This window comes from Phacochoerus africanus, chromosome 8, assembly GCF_016906955.1.
Source record: "Phacochoerus africanus isolate WHEZ1 chromosome 8, ROS_Pafr_v1, whole genome shotgun sequence".
NCBI classification, from domain to species: domain Eukaryota; kingdom Metazoa; phylum Chordata; class Mammalia; order Artiodactyla; family Suidae; genus Phacochoerus; species Phacochoerus africanus.
In genome coordinates this window covers 88,682,241-88,709,406 of record NC_062551.1, presented here as the reverse complement: position 1 = coordinate 88,709,406, position 27,166 = coordinate 88,682,241, and the positions used below count along the sequence as shown (strand labels likewise).

The following is a 27,166-nucleotide window of genomic DNA, read 5'->3' as shown; positions in this document are numbered from 1 at the left end:
GAAGAATAGCTGCAAAGAAATCTGAGCCCCAGCAGTCAGAGAAATAGGAAAACTAAGAGAGTAAAATAGAGGAGCCAAAAGAGGAGATTGTTTCAGGGGGGAGTGAGCACTAAAAAGTAGTCCCTGGAGTTCCTGCTGTGGTGTGGTGGGTTAATGATCTGACTTGTCTCTGTGGCGTTGCCAGTTCAGTCCCCAGCCTGGTGTAGCGGGTTAAGGATCCAGCATTGCCGCAGCTGTGGCAGAGGTCAAATTCAATCTCTGATTCAATCTCTGGCCTGGGAACTTCCATATGCCACAGGTGTGGTGGAAAAATGAAAAAAAAATATACACTGAATTTAGCAACCGGAAAGCTATCTGTGATCTTAGCAAGAATATTTCCAATGGTGTGCTGCTGTATGGAATTCAAACTAGAATGGGAGTTGAGGAATGGAGAACAGAAGAGACACCTTTCAAGAAATTGGCTGTGGGAGTTCCTATTGTGGCACAGCGGAAACGAAGCCAAATAGGAACTGTGAGGTGGCGGGTTTGATCCCAGGCCTCTTTCAGTGAGTTCAGGATCCAGCATTCCCGTGAGCTATGGAGTAGGTTGCAGACGCGACTCGGATCCAGCGTTCGTGCGGCTGTGGTGTAGGCTGACAGCAGTAGCTCTGATTGGACTCCTTGTCTGGGAAACTCCATATGCCATGGGTGCAGCCCTAAAAATAAATAAATAAATAAATAAAAGAAATTGTCTGTGAAAGGAAAGAATGTGAGTTGGGGAAGGTCCAGTCAGGGACATGCTGTATTCCCGTAACGTCAGTGTCATTCCACTGGAGTGGTACTAGCAACAGCACTGGCTGAGGTTGGCTGTCTCCCAGCACGGAGAACCTGGCTGGACCTCCCTGCTGGCTCAGAGCCTGGACCCTCCGAGACACACACCTTTGTTTTTCTTGTCACAGAGTAAAGGATGAGCAGGGTGGGGCACCAGCATTAAACCAGCTCCTCTGCTTCCGCCAACAGGAGGTTCTTGGGGAAGAAAAGCTGAAGGAGATCCTAAAGGAGCGGGAACTTAAAGTTTACTGGGGGACGGCAACCACAGGCAAGCCCCATGTGGCTTACTTCGTGCCTATGTCCAAGATCGCGGACTTCCTGAAAGCAGGATGTGAGGTAAGAACTAACGTTATAGGAGTTCCCGTCGTGGTTAATGAATCAGACTAGGAACCATGAGGTTTCGGGTTCGATCCCTGCCCTTGCTCAGTGGGTTAACGATCCGGCATTGCCGTGAGCTGTGGTGTAGGCCGCAGACGTGGCTTGGATCCCGAGTTGCTGTGGCTCTGGTGTAGGCTGGCAGCTACAGATCTGATTCGACCCCTAGCCTGGGAACCTCCATATGCCGTGGGAGCAGCCCAAGAAATGGCAAAAAGACAAAAAAAAAAACTAAAGTTATAATCCAAGCAGTTGCCCTTGGGGAATGGCCAGAAGAGTGACTTAACCAGTCCTCTCCCGCTCATTTGGAAGTGCTTGGACACATTCACGTTTTGGTGGCCCCTTATCTCTGATGTCCAGGTAACAATTCTATTTGCGGATCTTCACGCATACCTGGATAACATGAAAGCCCCATGGGAACTTCTAGAACTCCGAACCAGCTACTATGAGAATGTGATCAAGGCGATGCTAGAGAGCATTGGGGTGCCCTTGGAGAAGCTCAAGTTCATCAAAGGCACTGATTACCAGCTCAGCAAGTAAGTACTTGATCATCCCCCCTCCTTTTTGGCTCTGATGCTTCTAGCTAATTACAGATCTAGGAAGTCTATGCACTTTTTAAATTTGGATAAGAAGCTGTTGGACTCTAGCTGTTGAGAACCATACTGTTTGCTGGAAATATAAGTAACCATAACAAAGTCCTTGGCCTTGCAAACCTCACAGCATGGGAGAGTGGTGAACCACAGCCTCCCTTTCTCCTTCCAGCTTCAACAAATAAGGATAAAAGAAATGTGAAAGAGGAGTTCCCGTCGTGACGCAGTGGTCAACGAATCCGACTAGGAACCATGAGGTTGCTGGTTCAATCCCTGGCCTTGCTCAGTGGGTTAAGGATCCGGTGTTGCCATGAGCTGTGGTTTAGGTTGCAGACGTGGCTCGGATCCTGTGTTGCTGTTGCTCTGGCGTATGCCAGTGGCTACAGCTCCAATTTGACCCCTAGCCTGGGAATCTCCATATGCCTTGGGAGCGGTCCTAGAAAAGACAAAAAAATAAAGAATAAATAAATAAAAGTAACTTTGCTGTTGGTAGAGTTCCCCTGTGATGCAGCAGGTCCACCATTGTCTCTAAAGTGGCTCAGGTTGCTACTGAGTTGCAGGTTCAGTCGAGAGTCTGGTGTAGTAGGTTAAGGATCCAGCGTTGCCACGACTGTGACTTAGATTTGATCCCTGGCCTGGGAACATCCATATGCCATGGGTGCAACCAAAAAAAAAACAAAAAACAAAAAACGCTTTGTTGTTAAAAAGTGCTAACCAGGAGTTCCCATCGTGGCTCAGTGGTTAACGAATCCGACTAGGAACCATGAGGTTGTGGGTTCCATCCCTGGCCTTGCTCAGTGGGTTAAGGATCCGGTGTTGCCGTGAGCTGTAGTGTGGGTTGCAGATGCGGCTCAGATCCCATGTTGCCGTGGCTCTGGTGTAGGCTGGTGGCTGCAGCTCCGATTTGATCCCTAGCCTGGGAACTTCCATGTGCCGCAGGCGCGGCCCAAGAAAATGGCAAAAAGACAAATAAGTGCTAACCATCATCTGAGCCTTTAGTGAATCATAATCTTTTTGCTCATGGAAGGTCTTGCCTTGATGTTGATGGCCGCTGACTGATCAGGGTGGTGGTTGCTGAGAACTGAGGTGGCTCTGGCAGTTTCTTAAAATAAGACGGCCATAAAGTTTGCCACATCAATTGACTCGAATGATTTCTCTGTAGCTTGCAGTGCTTTTTGATAGCATTTTACCCACAGTAGAACTGTTTTCAAAATTAGAGTCAATCCTCTTACCCTGCCACTGCTTTACCAGCTAAGTTGATGTACCATTGTAAATCCTTTGCTGTCATTTTAACAGTCTTCACAGCATCTTCATCAGGAGTTGTTTCCATCTCAAGAAACCATTTTCTCTGCTCATCCGTAAGACGCAATGCCTCATCCATTTAGGTTTTAGCATGAGATTGCAGCAATTCAGGCTCCACTTCTAATTCTAGTTCTCGTGCTGTTTCCACCACATCTGCAGTTACTTCCTACACTAAAGTTTTGAACCTCTCAATTTCATCTGTGAGGGTTGGAATCAGCTTCTTCCAAATGCCTGTTAATGTTGGCGTTTTGACCCCTTCCCATGAATCAGGAATGTTTTTGATGGCGTCTAGAATGATGAATCCTTTCTAGAAGATTTTCAATTTATTTTTTCCAGATCCATCAGAGGAGTAACTGCCTGTGGCAGCTATAGCCTTACGGAACACGTTTCTAGAATAATGAGACTTGAAAATCGAAATTACTCTTTGATACATGGGGTGCGGAATGGATGTTGTCTTAGCATGCATGTAAACAACATTAATCCCATTGTACATCTCCCTCAGAGCTCTTGGGTGACCAGATGTATTGTCAATGGGCAGTGTTGCTGTGGCTGTGGCATAGGCCGGCAGCTACAGCTCCAATTCGACCCCTAGCCTGGGAACTTCCATATGCCGCAGGTACAGGCCTAAAAAGACAAAACAAAAAACAAAACACAAATTAGTCAAAAATATTCAGTGGCCAGAAGCCAAGTGAAAGTGGGAATACAGAGATTTGTGTTTTAATTAATCTAAAATTGGAGGTCCATGGGAACTCAGCAAGTTAACGTTCTGGCATTGTCGCTGCCATGGCACAGGTTTGATCCCTGGCGATAAAAGAGTCATCTAGATCTCAGAAATGCTATGTTTTTAAAAGATGTGACTTAGAGGAGTTCCCATTGTGGCTCATTGGGTTAAAGACCAGACGTTGTGTCTGTGAGGATGCAGCTTTGATCCCTGGTCTCGCTCAGTAGGTTAAGGTCTGGCATTGCTGTGGCTGTAGCATAGGCCACAGCTGAGCTCCAATTAGACCCCTAGCCTGGGAACTTCCATGTGCCACAGGTACAGCCATAAAAAGGAAAGAAAAATGTGTATTAGAATCTGTAAAATGTGACAAGAGGAACACTGAAGACTACATGTTGGAAGCTCATTGAATTGTACATGCTTGAACTTCGGTTTTCGTGGCCTCACTGACCACAATAAAAAGAAAAAGGGAAAAATCAAAGTGGAGTTCTAGGCCAGAAGGTCCAATATTTGAAAAATAAGTGTACCAGAAAAGAAAACCAAGAGTCAGAAGGAAGGAAATCATTAATGAAATACTAACTTAAGGACAATTAAAGGACATCTCTGCATGAGTTTCCAGATTGAAGGGGCCAACAGAGGGCCTAATACAATAAATGTAAATAATAAACTCATACTAAAGTGCATTATCTTGAAATTTTAAAGCACAAGTACTATATAAACTTACACAGGGACAAAAGAAGTCACATACAAAATGTCAGGAATCAGAATGGTTTTGCATTTCTCCAAAGGAACTTTGCAAGCTAAAAGGAGATAAAGCAAAGCCTTTAGAAAGAAATTTCCAACCAAAAAAATCTGACGCACCCAAACTACCACTCAAGTGTTAGGGTAAAATATCTGAAAATATTTATTTAAAAAGTTTATTTTCATGTTTCTGTTGTCCACTCGTGTTTCCTTTTCTGTCATTCAAATATCTATGCAGGTGTTTTGACCCATTTTAAAAATTTTTTTAGGAATACCTTCTGTGTTCTGGATTCCAAGCCCTTTGTCATTTATATAACATGGGGTTAGAGGCTTAACCTCTGGGACAGAATAGAGAGTTCAGAAATAGATCCTCACAAATATGGGAACTAGATATGTGACAGAGCTGACATTACAGGTCAGCAAAGCAGAAATACTTTTAAGAAAAAATGGTTGTACAGAGACAGTTGGTTATCCATATAGGGAAAAAAATGATTCCTTCATTCCAAGTGGATTTAAGATTTAATTGTAAAGGCCAAACTATAAAACATTTAAGGAAATTCCCATTGTGGCTCAGTGGAAACAAATCCGACTAGTATTCATTAGGACGCAGGTTCAATCCTTGGCGTCACTCAGTGGGTCGGGGATCTGGCATTGCCATGAGCTGTGGTATAGGTCGTAGATGCGGCTCAGATCTGGCATTGCTGTGACTGTGGTGTAGGCCAGCAGCTGTAGCTCCAGTTTGACCCCTTAGCATGGGAACTTCCTTATGCCATGGGTGCAGTCCTAAAAAGCAAAAAAAAAAAAAAAAACCATTTAAAAGGCAATATGTAAGATTGTCTTGGACTCTCTTGTGGCTCAGTGGGTTAAGGATCTGGCCTTGTCACTGCTGAGGACAGCAGTGGCCTGGGAACTTCCATACACCACAAGTGTGGCCCCAAGGGGAAAAAAAAAAAAAACTTTTATCATCACAGGTCAGGGAAAATTAAATAAGACACATCAAAATCACAAGTCATAGGAAAAGGAGTTCCCATTGTGGCTCTGTGGATTAAAGAACCTAACCATGGTATCCATGAGGTTGCAGGTTCAATCCTTGGCCTTGCTCAGTGGATTAAGGATAGGGCATTGCCATAAGCTGAGGCGTAGGTCACAGATACAGCTCAAATCCATGTTGCTTTAGTTGTGGTGCAGCCCTGCAGCTGCAGCTCCAATTCAGCCCATAGCTCAGGAACTTCTGTATGCCACAGGTGAGGCAAGCAATAGATAGATAGATAGATAGGTAGATAATCACAGGAAAAGATGGATGAATTCAACTTCATTAAAATTAAGACCTTCAGTAGTACATTGAGAGCAAAGTGAAAAGACAAGCCACCAACTGGGAGAAGATATTTATGACATAATATAACTGGCAAAGGAGTAACGTCCAGTATTATATATGTCAAAAACTACAAAATCAATTGTCAAAAAATGAGTCAGTCCAATCGGAAAAATTTAAGTAGGCATTTCACAGAAGAAACCAAATAGCCAGTGCATTTATGGGAAAATGCTTAACTTCCCTTAAATATAGGTTAAAACTATAGTGAGAAACTGTTCATACTTACCAAATTGGCAAAATTTAAAATAATGACAGTAGTAAGTAATAAAATTGATAAAAAGCCACTTTGGAAAGTATTTTGATATTATCTTGAGCTGAAGTTGAAGATGCAAATCCTCTATGATCCAGAAATTCTAAGCATATAAAAAGGAACTTGCACATGTATACCAGGATACACATAATATTTACAGCACAGTTTTTAGAGATTCAAACAGTATAAAAAACAGTATAAAAACAGTGTAAAAAAGGAAGAGTGGAAGAGTTCCTGTTGTGGCTCAGCGGGATCTTGTGTTGCCACAAGCTGAGGCATAGGTCCCAGATGCAGCTCCAATCTGGTGTTACCGTGGTGTAGGCCAGCACCTGCAGCTCTACTTCGACCCCAAGCCTGGGAACTTCCATGTGCCACAGGTGTGGCCCTGGGAGGTGGCGGGGTGGGAGGGAAAGAAGCACAAAAGTTCAGGCTAATGGTTACTCTGGAGAGCTGGGCCAGGGATCAAACCCAAGCCATAGCAGTGACAATGCTAAGTCGTTAACTACTAGGCCATCAGGGAACTCCTACGTCCCTTTACTTAAACTGAATGATAGATAGTCTATTTTAATATTGTTCATTATTCCTTACATGTGTTTAAAGTTATAAGAAAAAAAAAGACATGGAAGACAGATCGAGAAATTCTTTTGTTTTATTTAATAGACATTCCAGAGAAGAGAATGGAGGGGAATGGCAGAGAAGCTGTATTTCAAGAGATAAGTGAAGGAAGTTCCCTGGTGACCTAGCATTTAAGGATCTGGCATTGTCACTGTGGTGGCTTGGGTCACCGCTGTGGCTTGGATTTGATCCCTGGCCTGGAAGTTTCTGCATGCCACAGACACAACCAAAAAAAAAAAGGCATTCCTGCTGTGGCGCAGTGGGTTTAATGATCCAGCTTGTCACTGTGGAGGCACCAGTTCGATCTTCCTCCTGGCACAGTGGATTAAGGATCCAGTGTTGGTACAGCTGTGGTGTAGATCACAGCTCTGGCTCAGATTCAGTCTCTGGCCTGAGAACTTCCATATGCTGAAAAAGAAAGAAAAAAAAAAGGAAAAACGTAAAAATAAAGCAGTATTTTAAAAGAGAGTGTGGACTGCTCACATTTTAGAAACTACCGGGCAGTGTTCTGAACATCTTAAGATTGGAAGAGTGGCGTAATACTGTGCTTTCGGATTCAGCTGAGGCCTGGGCGCAGTCTCACTGCTGTCCCCTCTTGTTTCCTCCTCAGAGAGTACACGCTAGATGTGTATCGCCTCTCCTCCGTGGTCACTCAGCACGACGCCAAGAAGGCTGGAGCGGAGGTGGTCAAGCAGGTGGAGCACCCCCTGTTGAGCGGCCTGCTGTATCCAGGGCTGCAGGTACGTGGGGGATGGCGTCGCCCAGAAGCGGCATCTTTGCTGCTCTGGAACGACTGGTCACAAAGCTCTCTCTTAGCCCCAGTTAGACCCGGGTACCGACTGTGCCTTCACCGAGCTGTAGGCCTTCCTTCCTGCCTTCATTTCCCTTGGTCCCTCCCTCCAACTTCCTGGAACACTCTTTTGACTTCTTCAACTCTAAGTCTTCCCTACACGTCTGTCCTTTAAAACACTGCTCACCTCACGTGTCTTCTTTATGATAATAATGATCCTTTAATTGAAGAGTAAGGAGTGAATTTTAGGCATGATCCTTTTTCCAATTAAGCAAAATAAACATCATATTTCATGTGTGTGTGTGTTTGTATGAACATGGAGAAAGCATGGGAAGAGTCAAACCAAAATTTGATACTGGTTATTAGCTCTGAAAGGTGGGATAAAAGTCATTAGACTTCGCTTTTCCTTTGTATGTTTCTCTACTGTTTGATATAATAAAATCAGGTCATGCAAACTACTACACATAAAATAAACAACAAGGTCCTACCATATAGCACAAGGACCTGTATGTTCAATATATGTTTTTTTGTTTTTTGTTTTTTGTTTTTTTGGCTTTGGGGCCATACCCACAGCATATGGAGGTTCCCAGGCTAGGGGTTGAATCTTGGAGCCGTAGCCACTGGCCTATGCCACAACCATATAGCAACGCTCTGCGACCCACACCACAGCTCAAAGCAATGCCGGATCCTTAACCCACTGAGCAAGGCCAGGGATCAAACCTGCATCCTCATGGATGCTTGTCAGATTTGTTTCCGCTGAGCCAGGGCGGAAACTCCCTCAATATCTTATAACAAGCCATAATGAAGAAGACTCTAAAAAATACATATTTTATATAATGTTTATAATACTGTATAATTATATAGTATATGGTATATTTATGTTATGTAACATATTTGTATACATATAAAACTGAATCCCTTTGCTATATGCCAGAAACTAATATCATTGTACATCAACTATGCTTCAATTAAAAAAAATTTTTTAATTAAAAAAAGATAAATGAGGAATTCCCATGTGGCACAAGTGGTTAGGGATCTGGCATTGTCACTGCTATGGCTCAAGTCACTGCTGTGGCATGGGTTCAGTCCCTGGCCCAGGAACTTCATATGCCACAGGTGTAGCCAATAAGTAAATACATTTTTTGAAAACTTGAAGAAGGAAAATCGAGTCTTTCCTTAGTCAGACACTCCATATCTGCACTTTCCACTCTGGTAGCCTCTAGCCATAGTCATACGTGGCTATTAAAGGTAACAACTAAATTTTTAGTTCTTCAGTCACATTGGTTTTTTTTCAGGCTGCTCACGAGCCATGTGTGGCTGGTGGCTAACCTGTTGGATGGCACAGAAACTGAACGTTTCCATCCTCACAGAAAGTTCTGTTGGACAATGCCATTCTAGATTCTAAGTGCTTGCTCACCTTTCTCTTCCTCTCTTCCTCTTCCCCCCACCCCACCATCCAATTGGACACTAAATTTTATCAATTTAGCTTCTTAAAAATCTCTTAAATTCTTTTTTTTTCTTTTCTTTTTTTTTTTTTTTTTGGTCTTTTGTCCTTCTTTTAAGGCGGCACTTGAGGCATATGGAGGTTCCCAGGCTAGGGGTCTAATCAGAGCTACAGCTGCCAGCCAAACCACAGCCACAGCTTAACCCACTGAGCGAGGCCAGGGATCAAACCTGCAACCTCATGGTTCCTAGTCGGATTCGTTAAGCACTGAGCCATGATGGAAACTCCTAAATTCATTCTTGCTCTACATCCCCACCAACTTGGTTCGTTGTTACTTCTCACCTGGACTCTCATAGCAACATTCTAGCTGTTTTGTCTCCAGCCCACGGGCCACCACTCCACACTCTGCCGTCATACTGGTGTGACTTTTCTACAGTGCATGACTCATGTTTCTTCTTAAAATTATCTGCTGGCCAGGATGATGCTAGGCACCCTCACATGACACTCAGGGTCCTTACCAACTTTTCTAACCTCGTCATTCACCACTTCCCACATCCCTTGGGTTTTATGCTTTTACAGACTAAATCACTCATAATTTCCCTGAATACTTCACACCTCTGTGCCTTCTCACATTGTTTCCTATACATGGTGAAAGACATCTATAGGAGTTCCTGTTGTGGCTCAGCAGGTTAAGAACCCAACTAGTATCCTTGAGGATGTGGGTTCGAACCCTGGCCTCACTCTGTGGGTTAAGATCCAGCGTTGCCACAAAATGTGGCATGTCGCAGATGCAGCTCGGATCCCACATTGTCGTATTTGTGGCATGGGTCGACAGCTGCAGCTCCCATTTGACCTCTACCCCAGGAACTTCCATATGCCACAGGTGCAGCCCTTAAAAAAAGAAAGAAAAAAAATTTTTTAAAGAAAGAAAAACATCTACATATTCCTCAAAACCAAGCTCAGCCCACAGTCTGATTCTAAGAAGCCTTCACTGCCACCTCTACGACCAGGTAGAGGCAATCATTTCTTTCTTCATGTTAGCAGGTTCCTTAAATAAACATGTAAGTTAACCCTTGGCATGCCGTATTGAAAGTATCTGTTTATATGTCTCTCTCCTCAACTAAGTAATTGGCTTCTTGAAGGCAGAATCTGGGTCTGACTCATCTCTGCATCCACAGGGCTGGCAGTAGGGCTTAGTAGTAAGTGATAGTAACCATTCACTAATTGAGTCTTGCCTTTTTCCCTAAGCTCTCACAGCACTTGCTTTTTTTTTGGGGGGGGGGGCCTTTTTAGGCCACACCTGCAGCATATGAAGGTTCCCAGACTAGGGGTCTAATCGGAGCTGTTGCTGATGGCCTACACCACAGCTCACAGCAACGCCGGATCCTTGACCCACTGAGCAAGGCCAGGGATTGAACCTGCAACCTCAGAGTTCCTAGTCAGATTCGTTTCCGCTGCACCATGACGGGAATTCCACGCTTGCTTCTTATATCAGTTATTTGATGCTTGTCACAGGCTGCCTTGTTCGCTGGGTGCCTTTGACATAACTGTGGAATGTCTTCTTCCCTCCTTTCTCTACTGCATCTTGAGCTTCCTGAGGTTAGGAATTCTTCTCTCTTTTTTTTTTTTTTAGGGCTGCACCTATGGCATATGAAAGTTCCCAGGCTAGGGGTTGAATCAGAGCCACAGCTGCCAGCCCACACCATAGCCACAGCAGTGCTAGATCCAAGCCACATCTGTGACCTCCACCACAGCTCATGGCAACACCGGATCCTTAACCCATTGATTGAGGCCAGGAATCGAACCCAAGTCCTCATGGATACTGGTCTGGCTCATTACTGCTGAGCCACAACAGGAACTCCAAGACTCTTTATTTTTTTACCCCATGACATCCATGTGGAGTACTGTCCACTATGGGCACTCAGCAAATACGTATCTAACTCTTGAAGCCAACAAGCTGGCTGAGTGCTGCCTATTTGCTCTCAGGTTCTACCTTTTAGTAGAAATTGAGAGGTTTTCAAGTTTCTGATTTCTCAGACCCATATAGAAGAGATATGGTAGGAATTTATGCTCGTGTGTTTCTCTCCACAGGCCTTGGATGAAGAATATTTGAAAGTGGATGCCCAATTTGGAGGCGTTGATCAGAGAAAGATTTTCACCTTTGCAGAGAAGGTTAGTGTCCTCTTTCCTGCCTTTTTTTCTTTTGAGCCTCAGGGGTATGCATAAAAGTTTCGGTCCCAGCAATCGTCTTGTAGTTGTTATTCTCCTTGTTTTACAGATGAGGTAGCTGACAGTAGAGAGTAAGGAACTGTCCATGTCACACACTTAGTGACCTAGCAGGAATTAGCGCTCAGATCTGTGTGACTCTGTAGTCTGTGCTCTTGCTGCCACCTGGAAGCTGCCTCTACACCTGTTGAATTTGCGTCTTTCTTTTTTCTTTTTTGGCTGCCTCTCAGCATTTGGAGCTCCCAGGCCAGGAATCAGATCCAAGCCATGGTTACAGCCTAAGCTGCAGCTGTGGCAATGCTGGATCCTTAACCACTGTGCTGGGCATCAAACCTGTGTCCCAGCACTCTCAAGACACTGCCAATCCTGTTGTGCCACAGTAGTAGCTCCTGCTTTTTTTCTAACAGCTCAGTTTCCAAGGAAACGCTCTTTTCTTTTTTTAATAGGGCCACAGGTGAGGCATATGGAAGTTCCCAGGCTAGGGGTTGAATCTGAGCTGCAGCTGCCAGCCTGTGCCACAGCCACAGCAATGTCAGATCTGAGTCACGTCTATGACCTACACCACAGTTTGCAGTAGTACCAGATCCTTAACCTATTGAGCAAGGCCAGGGATCAAACCCACATCCTCATGGATACTAGTTTGGTTTGTTACTCCTGGGCCACAACAGAAGACTCCCTGTATAATATTTTTAAGTGATTTTCAGATGATTTAATACATGGGGAAATGTTTATGATGTAAGTATTCTTTTTATAATTATTATTCAAGTATTTCTTAGAGTTCCCTGTTGGCTTAGCAGGTTAAGGATCCAGCATTGTCACTAATGAGGCTCGGGTCACTGCTGTGGCACACAGGTTCAGTCCCTGGCCTAGGAATTTCTGAATGCCAAAGGCACAGCCAAAGGAGAAAAAAAAAAAAAGGGGGAGTTCCTATTGTGACTCAGCAGGTTAAGGAACTGATATAGTCTCCATGAGGATTCAGGTTCAATCTCTGGCCTCGCTCAGTGGGTTAAGGATCTGGTGTTGCTGGAAGCTGAGGTGTAGGTTGTAGATTCAGCTCAGATGTAGTATAGCCGTGGCTATGGCATAGGCCTCAGCTGCAGCTTGATTCAACCCTGGTCTGGAAACTTCCATATGCTACAGGTGTGGCCATAAAATGAAAAAAGAAAAAAAAAATTAGATATATGCAATAGAGGTCATATATGACCTACAGAGCCTACAATGTTTATTATCTGGCCCTTTACTGAAAAGTTTTGCCCAGCCCAGCCCCAGAAATTAAAACATCTATCTTTATAATTTATTACAGTTTGTTAGTTATTTTTACTACTTCCCAACAATGCAAGAACCTAGAATAGTTTTATCCCATTTAACACCCTTTTTAAAAATTATTTAAGAATTTTATTACATTTCTAGGTGTATAGCAATCACCACAAACAAATTTTAAGGCATATCCATCCCCAACCCTCAGTGCATGCCCCCCACCCCACAACCTGTCTCATTTGGAAACCATAAGTTTTTCACATTTGACACCCTTTAAAAAAAAGCAAAAACCCTTTTGCCCTTTGTGCTATTGTTATATATTTTATTTTCACATATATTTTAAATCCCAGAGACCTGATTATAACTTTTTTAAGCGATCAATTTCCATGTATATTTACCCCCATTTACCTTTTCTTTTCTTCTTTTTTTTTAGGGCTACATCTGCGGCAAATGGAAATTCTCAGGCTAGGGGTCAAATTAGAGCTGAAGCCACTGACCTATGCCACAACCACGTAATGCTAGATCTGAGCCGCGTCTGCAGCCTACACTGCAGCTCATGGCAACACCGGATCCTTAACCCACTAAGCAAGGCCAGGGATGGAACCTGCGTCCTCATGGATACTAGTTAGATTCGTTTTCACCGAGCCACAGTGGGAACTCCCCCATTTACCTTTTCTGATACTCTCGATTCTTCCCTGTGCCTCTGTGTATCTACCTGGGATGACTTTACTTCAGCCTAAAGACCCCTTTGTATTTTGTGTTTGCAGTTCAGGTCTCTTGGTAATGAGTTCTTTTGACTTCCTTTTGTCTGCGAACATCTTTCTTTTGCTTTTACTCGGTGTAAAATTCTAAGTTTGCAGTTCTTTTTCTTTTCTTTTCTTTTTGTCTTTTTTAGGGCCGCACCCGAGGCATGTGGAAGTTCCCAGGCTAGGGGTCTAATCAGAGCTGTTGCTGCCGGCCTATACTACAGCCATAGCAAAACCAGATCCAAGCCGCTTATGCGACCTACACCACGCTCACAGCAACGCTGGATCCTCAGCCCACTGAATGAGGCCAGGAATTGAACCCGAAACCTCCTGGTTCCTAGTCGGATTCGTTGCCACTGCGCCATGATGGGAACTCCCCAGTTCTTTTTCTTTTAGCACTTTAAGGAGTTATCTTGTTGCCTCTGGCTTTTAAGATAGTTTCTGTTGAAATGTATATGTATGTATGACTGTGTCACTTTGCTGTACAGCAGAAATTGGCACAACAGCATAAATCAGCTATACTTATTTTTAAAAAGAATTAAAAAAATAGTGTCCATTGAAAAGTCACCCATAAATATCATTGTTTCTCCTTTGCAGATAATAAATCTTTTCTCTGATTGCTTTTAAGGTTTTCCTCTGCCTCTTGATTTTCAGCAATTTGACTGTGATGTTTTTAGCTGTAGTTTTCTTTGTATTTATCCTACTTAGATTTTGCTGAGTTTCATGATTCTGAGGGTCAATATTTTCATCACAATTAGAAAATTGTCCCCTACTATTTCCTTTAAATATTGTTTCTGTCCTAGTCTCTCTCTCTCCTCTAATTTTACATAGATTTGACCTCTGGACCATGTCCCACATGTCTCATAGCCTATTCTGTTGTTTTCCCTTCTTTGTTCCCTCTGTGCTTTAGTTTGGATATTATCTACCGACATTTCTTCATGTTCATCATTCCTATCTCCTGTTAAATCCATCAAGTATTGATCTGTGCTATTTTGGAAATTCCGTTTGATTCTTTTTTTATAGGTTGCAATTCTGTTTTATAGTTCTCCATCTTTTATCCATTTTGTCAATCTTTTCATTTCCTTTAATACATCAATCATAGTTATTTTGAACATCCTGATCTGCTTATTCCAATATCTGAATTGTCCACATCTGCTTTTATTGACTGTTCCCTCTTGACTGTGAGTCGCTTTTTTCTGCTTCCCATTTCTAGTACTTTTTTATTATGTCAAAGACACCATAGATATGGTGTAGAGGCTCTGGATTATGTTTATAGAGTGTTGTGTTTTCTGTAGCCTGTTAAATTACTGATTTATTCCCTCGATCCTGTTAAGGGTCCGTTTGAGGCTTTGTTAGAACTGGTCTGTTTCAGTTTGCTTTTCCTCCTGTGATGTGGATCTTTTATCTTAGGATGTGGCCTTTTGAGGGTCTCAAACTGAAATTTCCAGGTGTTCACAAAGCCCTCTCTGCTTTGATTGGACTAAACTTCAACATCTGTCTCTCCAGTACTGTGCAGCCTCTAAAATCTCTGCTTAGGAGTTCCCGTCGTGGCTCAGTGGTTAGCGAATCCGACTAGGAACCATGAGGTTGTGGGTTCGGTCCCTGGCTTCACTCAGTGAATTAAGGATCCAGTGTTGCCGTGAGCTGTGGTGTGGTGTGCGTTGCTGTGGCTCTGGCGTAGGCCGGTGGCTACAGCTCCGATTGGACCCCTAGCCTGGGAACCTCCATATGCCACGGGAGTAGCCCTAGAAAAGGCAAAAAAGACAAAAAAAAAAAAAGAGTTCCTGTCGTGGCTCAGTGGAAACGAATCTGACTAGTATCTTTGAGGATGCCGTTTCCACCCCTGGCCTCACTCAGTGGGTTAAGGATCTGGCATTGCCGTGAGCTGTGGTATAGGTCACAGATGCAACTTGGATCTGGTGTTGCCGTGGCTGTGGCCTAGGCCAGTGGCTATAGCTCAGATTCAGTCCCTAGCCTGGGAACCTCCCTGTGCAGCAGATGCACCCCCTCCTCCAAAAAAAAAAGAAAGAAAAGTTGTATTATTCAGTAGAAAAAGGCTTGGAAGGAGTATATCAAACTGTTAAATGGCTGGCCAGGTTAGATGAGATCAGGGTACTAAGGGGGAATTTATACTAATACCTGCTTTTCTGTGTTTCTTTCTAACCCCTCAGTACCTCCCTGCGCTTGGCTACTCAAAACGGGTCCATCTGATGAATCCTATGGTTCCCGGATTAACTGGCAGCAAAATGAGCTCTTCAGAAGAGGTAGGTTGTCAACTCGAACTTGAGAAGTCTTCAGCAAGAGATAAAGAAATTGAGGGCTAGAAAGGACAGTAACGTGTTCTAACTAGAATTCTCAGATATTTGAGTTACAAGAAATCTTAAGTTATCCAATTAATTCCAGTGGTTCTTAAGTATTGAAGGACCCAGGAAGCAGTCCTGATGAGATCCAGTCATAATTTTAAGCTTTTTACTGCTTTAGATAAAAAGCACCTGCAAAAGTAATTTCTTCAGCCATAGAACTGGGATAAAATTCAACTTTATTTAATGAGAAGGTTGTGGTTGCATTTCACCAATTAGCATGTTGATCCTTAGGGTGAGGTTTGATATAATGATTTTGATAAATATGATGTCTTTTAACATTTAAAAGTCTTGCTTGGGGAAAATACTGATCCCTAAGGGCACAGGATAGAGGAGTTCATAGAACCCAAAGGAAGGTTGCATTCTGGGTTCCCAAACATGACTGATCTTTAGAATCACCTAGGGAACCTTTGAGAGAGAGAGAGAGAGTTGATTGAGGCCCTGTCCTTAAAGATTCTGATAAAGTGGTTTGGGGGAACAACTCAGGAAACCTTTATTTTTTTTTTCAAATCCTACTAATTGATTCTGATTGCAATCATGTTTGGACACTCACCTAATTCTTTAATTCCTGACTTCGATCAGGAATTGGTGATGGGCATAGAAACTGTTGTTGTTATTTTTAAAGGAATAGACTCATTCATTTTTCTCTCATTACGATGCTCCATGTGTCAGTTGTTTCTCTGACAAAGTATATTGCTCATCTTACTTGATAACATTTACCATCTTAATCCTGGAAATCAGTGCCAGCAGCAGTTCCTAAAGGTGACTATGTCAGAACCACATGGAGAGCTTCTGAAAATACAAATGCCTGGAGTTCCCGTCGTGGTGCAGTGGTTAACGAATCTGACTAGGAACCATGAGGTTACGGGTTCGATCCCTGGCCTTGCTCAGTGGATTAAGGATCCCTCGTTGCCATGAGCTGTGGTGTGGGGGTTGCAGACTCGGCTCGGATCCTGCGTTGCTGTGGCTCTGTCATAGGCTGGCGGCTACAGCTCCAATTCAACCCCTAGCCTGGGATCCTCCATATGTCGCAGGAGTGGCCCTAGAAAAGGCAAAAAGACCAAAAAAAAAAAAAAATACAGATGGCTGGCCCAACCCCAAGACATTTTTACTCATTAGATTTGGGTGGAACCCCGTAATTTATGTTTTTTTAAAGCACCCCAGGTGATTCACATACAGTCATATGTTGACCAGAGCTTGGTAACCACTGAACACAAGTGAGCATGAGTTCATTCACTCCAAAACAAGGAACACAGCCTATTACCCTGAAAAGGACAAATGGCTACAAATAATACCCAACACCTGGTGTTGGTGACTGCTGTGAAGCATGTATCCAAACATTGCCGATGCCAATGTCACTTGGTATACGCCTATCACAAAACAGTTTAGGGCCCAGTGGCTTTGGGTGGTTTAAGGAAATAATACTAGAGAAGGTAAAAGGACCTCTGCGAGGTGTTCATTGTAGCAGTGCATGTAATTGTAAAAACTAGAACATAACCTAACAGTGTAGAATTGCTGAAAAATTATGTAGTCACTAATACTTGGGAATATAATATAGCATAAAAATTGCAAGTGAAGACCAGCCAACCACTGAGAAATACTTATAATATAGTCTTAGGTGAAAAAACACAGGCCTTTTATTCTCCAGCTACATATGTATAAATGATCCGATATGCTGCAAACAAGCCCTAAGAGGAAGAGAGAAAAATTAAAATACTCTTATTTAGTATTGTGAATGATCCTCCACTCTAATTAATTTTGCTTTTGTTAAAGTCCTTTAATGTTTAAATCTTTGTCCAAAACAAGTAAAATATGGATTAGTTAAGCAGGAGTTTCCATTGTGGCTCAGCAATAACAAATCTGACCAGTATCCATGAGGATCCGGCATTGCCATGAGCTGTGGTGTAGGTCACAGACTCAGTTCGGAATCTGCTGTTGCTGTGGTTGTGGCGGAGGGCAGCATCTACAGCTCTGGTTCGGCCCCCTGGCCTGGGAAATTCCTTTTACCATGGGTGCAGCCCTAAAAAAGACCAAAAGAAAGGGAGTTCTCGTCGTGGCTCAGTGGTTAACGAATCCGATTAGGAACCATGAGGTTGCAGGTTCGGTCCCTGGCCTTGCTCAGTGGGTTAAGGATCCGGCGTTGCCGTGAGCTGTGGTGTAGGTTGCAGACGTGGCTCGGATCCTGCATTGCTGTGGCTCTGGCCTAGGCCAGCGGCTACAGCTCCTATTCGACCCCTAGCCTGGGAACCTCCATATGCTGCGGGAAGCAGCCCTAGAAAAGGCAAAAAGACCAAAAAAAAAAGAAAGAAAGAAAAGCAGATTAGTTAAGCATATTGTCATTTTCAACCACAAGAGGTCCTCTTCCCCTTCCTGGCTTCTAGGAGTCCAAGATTGATCTCCTTGATCGGAAAGAGGATGTGAAGAAAAAACTGAAGAAGGCCTTCTGTGAGCCAGGGAACGTGGACAACAATGGCGTCCTGTCCTTCATCAAGCATGTCCTCTTTCCCCTCAAGTCTGGTAAGACACTCCCTGTTTTCTTCTCGGAGGCCAGACTGAAATAGCAAAACCAGTGCTGGGATCATACTTGAAGCTTGTCACAGAATCTTCCTCCAGGGGCTGGCTTTCCTGATGCTCTGCTCTGCTTTCTCATGTATTAATGTGCGATTGAAGTGGGTATATCATTGAGTTGTCTGTGTGTTTGTTACCAGGTTAGGGTCTAAGAGGGGCAGAGGGATGGCAGGGTGGGCAGCAGTGGTAGAAATGAAGGGGGCAGGCATGTCGGACTAGAAGAATACAAGAGAGAGGTAAGACGCCCTCCTCTGCCCTGAGCTTGGATGCTAGCTGGGTCTACCACTTTACCACTCATCCAGTTTCAAAACAATAAAATGCCATATGATGAATTTCAGAATATATGGCAGAAACTGCAAATCCCCATACCTTCCGGCCAGGAATGCTGACTCTGCCGTTATCAGTGAGTTCGTTGGCATGCATCTTTTTTCTTACAGAGTTTGTGATCCTTCGAGATGAAAAATGGGGTGGAAACAAAACCTACACAGCTTACTCGGACCTGGAAAAGGACTTTGCTGATGAGGTAATACCAGAGGGGGCGTAATTTCTGCTGAACTCATGCTGATAAGCCTCTCCATCTTGGCCTCGCCAAGGTTTCCACTGTGCATCACAGGGCTCTGCCATGATGCTCTCAGGGCTGTAGATTGTGCTCATGGCTTAGATGAGGATTCAAGTGGCTCACGGGTCAGATTAGCAAATGGCACACGGCTAGTATATTGGTGTCCTCATCACTCTCCAAAGGGCCTAACCTGGAATGAAGGTCCAAACCCAACAGGTTGAAGCATTGTGGGGACAGGTGCAAAAATCAAGGTTCAGAAAAGGGACACTACTGTGCAAGGACAGAATAGAGGATGTACATTTCAGCAGTTTAACAAAAGACTTACTAGATGCCCATGCGTTGGGCACCATGCCAGGGGCTGGCGTTACACAGAGGATTAAATCCTCGTTAAGCTTGTGGTCCAGGAGGAGAGGCAGACGTATGCATAAATACCATTTACTGGTTACTCTGCAGTGAAGATGTGTACCTGGTGTGCAAGTGGAACAGGAGGAAGAGATCGGCTGTCTGGGAAAGCTGTAGGGAGGGGACAACATGCAGACACCGTTACACTTGAGGAGTAGGAGTTCGTGAGGAAATCTTTGAGGGGAGGGCGGTCCCGTTGTGGCTCAGCGTTACGGAACCCAGCTAGCATCCATGAGGACGCGGGTTCGATCCCTGGCCTTGCTCAGCAGGTTCAGGATCTGGCATTGCCATGAACTGTGGTGTAGGTTGCAGACGTGGCTCAGATCCAGCATTGCTGTGGCTGTGGCATAGGCCGGCAACTGCCGCTGCAGTTGGACCCCTAGGCTGGGAACTTGCATATGCCATGGGTGTGGCCCAAAACAAAACAAAACAAAAAGAAAGAAAGAAAAAGGAGAAAACTTATGAGGGGAGTTGTGCACAGACAGGGTGAAATGACGCAGTGTGTTGTGTAGGAAGCACGAGCTGGTCGGCCTGACTAGGGTCTGCCACAGGGAGTGGGCCTTTAGACTCACCTGCAGGGAGCAGGCAGGGCCAGAGCATGAAGGAAGGGAGTGGTAACTGTGTATATGGGGAGTGAAGGGGGAGGTCTGGACTGTGAATTTGGGCTGAACGGGCAGTGCCACGGGGCTGTCAGAGTGTTCATGAGGTCTTGGCCTGGGTCACCAGAAATGTCAAGTCGAAACCAGGGAATTGATCGTCCAGTCAGTTCTCCATTGTTTTGGGTGCTTTGGGGTTGTGCCTTCAGCCCTGAACTTCAGTTCTGTGAGGGTTATTTGACAGCCTGGGGTGTGCTGGTGGGGAGAGGAAGGAGGCCATGAGAGGAAACAGACTGCAAACCATGTCGCAAAGTCACAGTTGAAGGAGCTGAGCATGTTCAGCTGGGAAGCAAGTGTGTTCGACTGGCGTGTTCAGCCAGCTGCATCGGGTGGAGACCACAGGGAGGCTTGTTTAGTTGTGTGGTGATGACCAGAGCTGCCCCCCCTGACCTTGCAGTCCCCATCACTAAGGTGTTCAGGCCGAGGCCAGAGGACCCCCGGAGGCAGTGTGGGCATGAGCGCCAAGTGGAGGAAAAGACTCAGTGAGGTCTGAGGGCCCTTAAAGCCCATCTTTTGGCTCTTTGGCAGCCGTTGCTCTGAAACCCTTCTGTCTGTAGTCTGAGGCGGGCCACAGAACCCACGCTCCCCATTCCTCAGCCCTGTGAGCAGTCCTTTGTGTGGGAATGATGAGAAGGAATAGAAGAAATGCTTCTTTTTTTTTTTTTTTTTTTGCTTTTTAGGGCCACACCCAGGGCACGTGGGGGTTCCCAGGCTAAGGCTCAAATCAGCTATAGCGGCCAGCCTACACCACAGCTCACGGCAACACCAGATCCTTAACCCACTGAGCGAGGCCAGGGATCGAACCCAAAACTTCACGGTTACTAGTTGGATTCATTTCCGCTGTGCCACAACAGGAACTCCAGAAATGCTTCTGAAGGAAGAGCCAGGGCAGTGTTAACCAGCAGCGCTTCTGTCTATACACTAGTAACACAGTTGCCACTGGCCACGTGCAGCTGTCGAACCTCACACAGTGTGACCAGTACAACTGAGAAGCTGAATTTTAACTTACATTTAAATATCTGCCTGAGGCTTGTGGCTACCTTACTGGACAGTGCAAGTCGAAAGCTTTTCTATTGCTAAAAATTAAACATTCCCAAGGGTAGAAATAACATCAGAAACAAAACCATAGGTAATTGTTTTATTACGTGTATGCATACCTAAGGGACATCCCCTCAGAATCTCTTAGAAGGTCCTTTCAGGCCAGATTTGGTGGGTGTGAGTGCTAGTGACAGGACACAAGGGAAAAAAATTTGAATTGGTGAGCTGCTGCCACGGACTAGCACTCCTCACCATTTTCACCCATGCTGTGTTATTTAATCCTCATTCCGACTCGAGCAGATATAGGTATTATTATTTTCATTTTTTTAAATGAAGAATTGCAAAATTGGAAGGGGCGAGTGCCTGGTTCGGGATCACCCAGCCAGCTGGGACTCACCCCGGGCGGTGTCCCGCCAGAGCCCTCGTCTTCCTTCTTGCGTGCTTGGCTCCCCTCAGGCTGTCTCTAGCCCCTGGGTTTCCCTGCCTGTAAATAACATCTGGTTTATGCGGCTACTCTGAGCATAAATGAAGGGACTAGAGGAACTTGACTAATAAAAGCATTCAGCCTCTAAAATGCCTCAGGTCAGTGTGGAATTGAGAGTCAGAAGACCTGGGTCTTGGGCAGATGAGATAACGGTGCTGAACCCACTTCTCCCTCTCTGCTCCAGCATCTTCACAGGGTTGTTCTGAGGTGTGAAAACACCCTGCATCCTCACGCGCACATTATTCTGAGTAGATTCACGTGTCTTGTGCCCTGTTCAAGTGCCCGCTCTCACCTAGCCTTGTGCACTTGCAGGTTGTACACCCTGGAGACCTAAAGAATTCTGTTGAAGTCGCCTTGAACAAGTTGCTGGATCCCATCCGGGAAAAGTTTAATACCCCTGCTCTAAAGAAACTGTCCAACGCTGCCTACCCAGATCCCTCCAAGCAGAGTAAGGCCAGCCGACGGGAGGGGCGGTGGGCGGATGACATCGCAGGGTAGAGGCCTGGCGGTGGGCCTCAGAAAAGGCTCCGTCTGCAGTTCAGGCCTGAGAAGCTGGGGGATCTGAAGTGCGGGAATGTCATGCCCCGATGGCTCCTGAGATGGAACTCCAGTCATTTTGATTTGGAGTTGGGCGGCTCTGTGCCATGATTACATCCTGCCATGCCAGCACTGCTGCGAGTGCTGGTGGGAGACTCGTACTCCGGTCCTTTTGCAAAATCCACCTCTTTGGTTAAGGAGACTGGTTGGCTTAGACCGTGAGGGTGACAGGCTGCTCGGGCAGGGCCCCTTAGGGAAGCACCTCTGTAGATTTTCCGCATGCTCCCGACTGGCTATTGGTTGGCCATCCACGTAACCACGATGCTAAGATGTTAATATTGCTAGGTTTGTGTGGCCCTCTCAGAAAAGGCTCAGGACATATATGTGGAATTTGTGAATGGTGGCAAAGCTACATGGGCCCCTTCCCTCCCCTCCAGCCCAATACCTGAGGAAGAGAGAGATGAAATCTGGCCAGTCACTTCTCAAAGGCCGCCGGTTCTGTTCTCAAAAAGGTCTAATTCAGTGGGTAGATTGTGGGGATTCTGCACTAAGTCCTGCTCGTGTCCTCATTTGGTGGGATCCAGCCGCTGGCCTGCTGTGGGAAGGAGGAGAGTTCGAGCCTTGGGTTCTTCTCATCCCCAGAGCCAGTCGCCAAAGGCCCTGCCAAGAATTCGGAACCAGAGGAGGTCATCCCCTCCCGGCTGGACATCCGCGTGGGGAGAGTCATTAGTGTGGACAAGGTACTTGTTTTTGACCACGTCCTAGAGAGGCAGACAGGGGTCAGGTTTGTCTGCTTCCATCCAGAGGAAACCTGGCCCGGGATGGGAAGTAACATCCCTGAGGTCTTTGCGCAAGTTAGAACCCAGGCATCTCACTCCAGGCATCAGGCTTTCCTTCTGCTGACTCTGGACCTTATGCAACCAAACAGCCAGGAACTCCGAGTATGGAGCGGATGTTAGAGGGAGCTTTGTTTATCCATCACATCCAGTCTGATGGACTCACCTGGTCCCAGCTTGTCTGGACTAGCCGCAGGCCTTGCCTCGCATCAGCCACGTTGTCCTTCCCTCTCCCCACCCCAGAACATGGTGAAGGGAGAAGGACTTCCCTTTTCCCACAGACAGGAGGTTATGCAACCAGGGGCCTGAGACCAGTAGTCTGGGTGTTTTTTCCTCTCTGTACTGATTTGCTTTTCACCATGTAGACCAACCACCAAAACTGCCCTGAGTGCTGCCGGTGCTCTCTGACAGTGGAGCCAGCAGCTGTCCTCCCCGATCCTCCATCCTCTGGGATTGGGCCTGCCCTGGCGCACACAGGGCCATAATGATGGCCACCCGGCAGTTCAGCCATTTTAATCTCTGTCGAGGGTTCCTTCCACCTCAGACACAAGTAATTAGGCTCGTGTTACTCAAATCTGGGCCCCTCTTCAGGGCCCCTTCTCACATCTGCTGTCTGGACCTGGAGAGTTGGCCCTAGAGGGTTCCTCCAGGGCCTCTGTAGGGAGGGGATGGCCCTTTCTGAAGTCAGAGGGTTCACCAGGCCCCGTGATCTGTTTCTGTTGTGATACATCTGAGACCGGTGTCTTGCCACAGCACCCGGATGCAGACAGCCTGTATGTGGAGAAGGTTGACGTGGGGGAAGCCGAGCCTCGGACTGTGGTGAGCGGCCTGGTGCAGTTTGTGCCCAAGGAGGACCTGCAGGACAGGCTGGTGGTGGTGCTGTGCAATCTGAAACCCCAGAAGATGAGAGGAATCGAGTCCCAAGGCATGCTTCTGTGTGCTTCTGTGTGAGTGAGGACTTGGGGTGGGGCCAGGGCCTGGGGAGGCCGGGAAGAGCCAGGGCTCAGCCCACATGATGCCTTCCGCGTGCCAGCTGCGGGCCTGAGAACACTACCCAGAAGATAATGCATGGAGGAATTATCTATTGTACAAGGACATGGCGGAAGCACTTTACCTAAAGTTAACTTTATTAAGACAGAAATTGGAGTTCCTGCAGTTCCTGTCGTGGCACAGTGATTAACGAATCCGACTAGGAACCATGAGGTTGCAGGTTCAATCCCTGGCCTTGCTCAGTGGGTTAAGGATCCTGCGTTGCCATGAGCTATGGTGTAGGTTGCAGACGAGGCTTGGATCCCCCATTGCTGTGGCTGTGGTGTAGGCCAGCGGCTACAGCTCTGATTCGACCCCTAGCCTGGGAACCCCCACCTGCCGCAGGAGCAGCTCAAGAAAAGGCAAAGAGCCAAAAAAAAAAAAAAAGAAAAGAAATTGGAGTTCTCTTGTGGCTCAGCGGGTTAAGAACCCCATTAATATCCATGAGGATGTGCGTTCAATCTCTGGCCTTGCTCAGTGGGTTAAGAATCCATCATTGCCACAAGCTACTGCGTAGGTCGCTTGTGCAGCTCAGATCTGGTGTTGCCATGGCTGTGGCGAAGTCCAGCGCCTATGGCTTGGATTCTACCCCTAGCCTGGGACCCTCCCTGTACCATGGGTACAGCCCTAAAAAGACAAAACAAAGCAACAGATTGAAGATTCAAAGCTGTGTGTGTGCTCAAGTCTCACTGCTAGTAAGAGGTGAAGCCAGGATCCGAACCGAGTTATTGGCTCTTGTGTCATACTTCCTCCCCAGAAAGCTCAGAGCTTGGACTCTTTCCTGACATAGGATTTCCGTTTAGCTCAGGTGAACCCAGTGCCGGTGATGTAGAGACAGTATGGCAGTGAGGAACTCCTGGCTCTGGCGTGGAGGGTGCCCTGAATCCCACTAGGGCCCTGGTCAAGGCCCGGTGCTTTGGCCTCGATGGCAGCGGGACGCCATCCACAGCCTCACTGTTCTCTTGTCCTGTGTGTCTTCCCAGGGAAGGGGTAAGCCGCAAGGTTGAGCCTCTGGACCCTCCTGCAGGCTCAGCTCCTGGGGAGCGAGTGTTTGTGAAGGGCTATGAGAAGGGCCAACCAGATGAGGAGCTTAAGCCCAAGAAGAAAGTCTTTGAGAAGCTGCAGGTAACAAGCTGCTCTTTTTCTCTCTTATCCGGGCTGCCTGTGTCCCCAGACTGTATCCACAGGAATCCAGAGGAAGCTGGGCCTTCCTGCATCTAAGCCTGCGTCTTCCTTCTTCGTTCCAGACCCTTCAGATGAGGTGCCTGAGGAGCCTGTGGGCCCTTGCATGTACTCAGACTGGCAGGCTGAGGCTCTGTGTGAGGGACTTGACACATTTCTTCATCTGCTCTGCAGTCTGTGACAGGAGACGATCCCCATTTCACCTGCCAGGAGACCTGCCAAGCCACACGGGTCACCAGAAGTGCCAGGGCCAGGACCAGAGCCCTCTCGGGTCCCTCCTGCCCACCTTGACCTTAGAGCTCTCATTCTTTCTTTGCCCTGAAGGGCGCTGACGTGCATGGCCTGCCCCGAATTCATTCATGCCTTCAGCACACGGTGAGCCCAAGTCACTGTTCTAGGTGTTTGGGCTACCTCCGTGAACGTACACATTCACTCTCCTCGTGGAATTACCACCACGTGGGTGACTTTTTCTAGTTTATGCCTTAGCTCCTCGGCTTGACGAAGCGCTGCTTCTGGAGGGCGTTTAGAGTGGTTTCTGCCTCTCTCCATCCTCCCGCAAGTGGCACATGGCTTTGTCTCCTCCGTTCTTTCCTAGTTTTCCAAGCTGGTTCTTTGACTCACTCATTTTTTTCTGGCTATAAAATGAGTTTTCATTGTATAAATGTCTAAAATGTAGGGGAAAACAAAGAAAAGAAAATATCCATCGTCCTGCCACCCAGAGATCCTGGAAAATGTCATTAGTGATCATTTCCTTCTGCACTTTTTCTCTGCCCAGCAGTAATAATATAGTTTCAGTTTGAGGTATTCCCATGGGTTTATTCTGCTTTTTTAATTTACCTCTATGCCTCAAAAATGTCCCCATCTTTTTAAGTATTGAGGGGGGAACCTCATCACGTATGTGGTGGTATATCATAATTATCATCATTTAACCAAAACTTTATTAGATGTCGAGGTTAAGTTTTTCCCTCTTAGAGTGCATTGATGGCTGGCCTAGTTCTTTGTACTTGTTCATGATTATTTTCTTAAACTAAATCCCTAAAATGAATTTAGCTTAGGCAAAAGACACCTCAAAGTGAAAGCTTTTCACAAACTGCTCTCTTAGAGCAGCTGAGTTACTTTATAGTACTAGTAGTATAAGAGTCTTTGTTTTCTTGCAGGTCCACCACCATCACTACATAATCGCTTTTTGTTTTTCTTGTCCAGGCTGACTTTAAAATTTCTGAGGAGTGCATCGCACAGTGGAAGCAAACCAACTTCATGACCAAGCTGGGGTCCATCTCCTGTAAATCGCTGAAGGGAGGGAACATCAGCTAGCCAACCCTGCGTCATCCTCCCTTCTCCCATCATCCCGAGTCATCTGCCGTCTCCCTAATTTGCTCCATCCATCCATCACCCGTTTACCCATCTCTCAGGACACTGAAGCAGAAAGTTTGGGACTCTGATAGGGGCAGGACTCAGTAAGGGGCAGCTCAGCCTCCCCAGAATCCAGGATCATCCTGTCTGCCTGCAGGGAGAGGCTGGCCTGCCAAGTAGTGATGAGGGCAGGGGAGCACGGGAGTCCAGCTCTGCCTTCTACCCCTGGCAGCTGACCTGAGAAATCTGGTTTCAATATAATAATGTAACTCAAAAAGTTTATGCCACAGTCCTTCTAATTGGAAAAATATCGGTTGCCAGTTTTCCTAGAGTTCTCCCAGCAGCTGTGCCTCTGGCTGGGAGCTGTGCCTGTACTGGGCTAATTACAGCCTCTCCCCAACAGGAAACTGTGGGATTTGAAAAGGAAAGGGAAGGGAAAACAGAGAACCTAGTGGTCTACCAAGTGGTTGGCAGCTTTCCCCAGTGCCTGCCAGCCCTGAGGCTTTGCTCCTGGAATTTTCCTTGATCCTGCTGGGTGGGGACCCTCCCTAAACCAGCTGTGTGTTGTTAACATCAGAATTAGGGTGGGTGGCACAGCCTGGGTTTTCTTAGGGAGGGTGGGGGTACTTCTCCATCAATCAGAACCACTAAGCATCACTGTCATAAATTCAAATAAAACGTCTGAACAAGGATATGTGGATGGGACCGGTGAGTGAGCTGGAACATCTCAGGAGGGAAGCACACAGTGTGTAGCAGCTTCTGGGCCCATCGCCCAGCCAAGGGCTGCTTGGATCTTGGGCTTTTGACCCTGTAAGAGGGCAGGCAGGGGCGGACGAGGCCGGACAGAGGACACCTTAACACTGAGAGGCAGTGTTAAACAGAAGAGGCTCGGTTTCCGGTCCAGAACATTCTCCCTTCGAAGTGTG

General features: G+C 46.1%; 1 protein-coding gene across 3 annotated transcripts in view; it reads left to right on the top strand.

Moving 5' to 3' along the window:
• The window catches only part of YARS1 (tyrosyl-tRNA synthetase 1), a 29,894-nt gene extending 2,962 nt beyond the window's left edge, over nucleotides 1-26,932 (top strand). For 2 of the 3 annotated variants that reach the window (XM_047793085.1, XM_047793088.1), the window contains exons 2-14: nucleotides 1,000-1,146; nucleotides 1,546-1,721; nucleotides 7,384-7,513; nucleotides 11,099-11,179; nucleotides 15,408-15,500; nucleotides 17,978-18,113; nucleotides 18,602-18,687; nucleotides 21,616-21,751; nucleotides 22,483-22,580; nucleotides 23,430-23,623; nucleotides 24,689-24,830; nucleotides 24,953-25,262; nucleotides 26,091-26,220. In XM_047793085.1, coding sequence (XP_047649041.1) covers nucleotides 1,000-1,146; nucleotides 1,546-1,721; nucleotides 7,384-7,513; nucleotides 11,099-11,179; nucleotides 15,408-15,500; nucleotides 17,978-18,113; nucleotides 18,602-18,687; nucleotides 21,616-21,751; nucleotides 22,483-22,580; nucleotides 23,430-23,623; nucleotides 24,689-24,830; nucleotides 24,953-25,219 — 1,686 coding nt within the window. In that variant the 3' untranslated portion in view covers nucleotides 25,220-25,262; nucleotides 26,091-26,220. Of the gene's footprint in view, nucleotides 1-999; nucleotides 1,147-1,545; nucleotides 1,722-7,383; nucleotides 7,514-11,098; nucleotides 11,180-15,407; nucleotides 15,501-17,977; nucleotides 18,114-18,601; nucleotides 18,688-21,615; nucleotides 21,752-22,482; nucleotides 22,581-23,429; nucleotides 23,624-24,688; nucleotides 24,831-24,952; nucleotides 25,263-26,090 lie in introns of all 3 variants that reach the window. The other variant, XM_047793086.1, reaches the window with a different exon arrangement.
• Nucleotides 26,933-27,166: the final 234 nt, after the last annotated feature.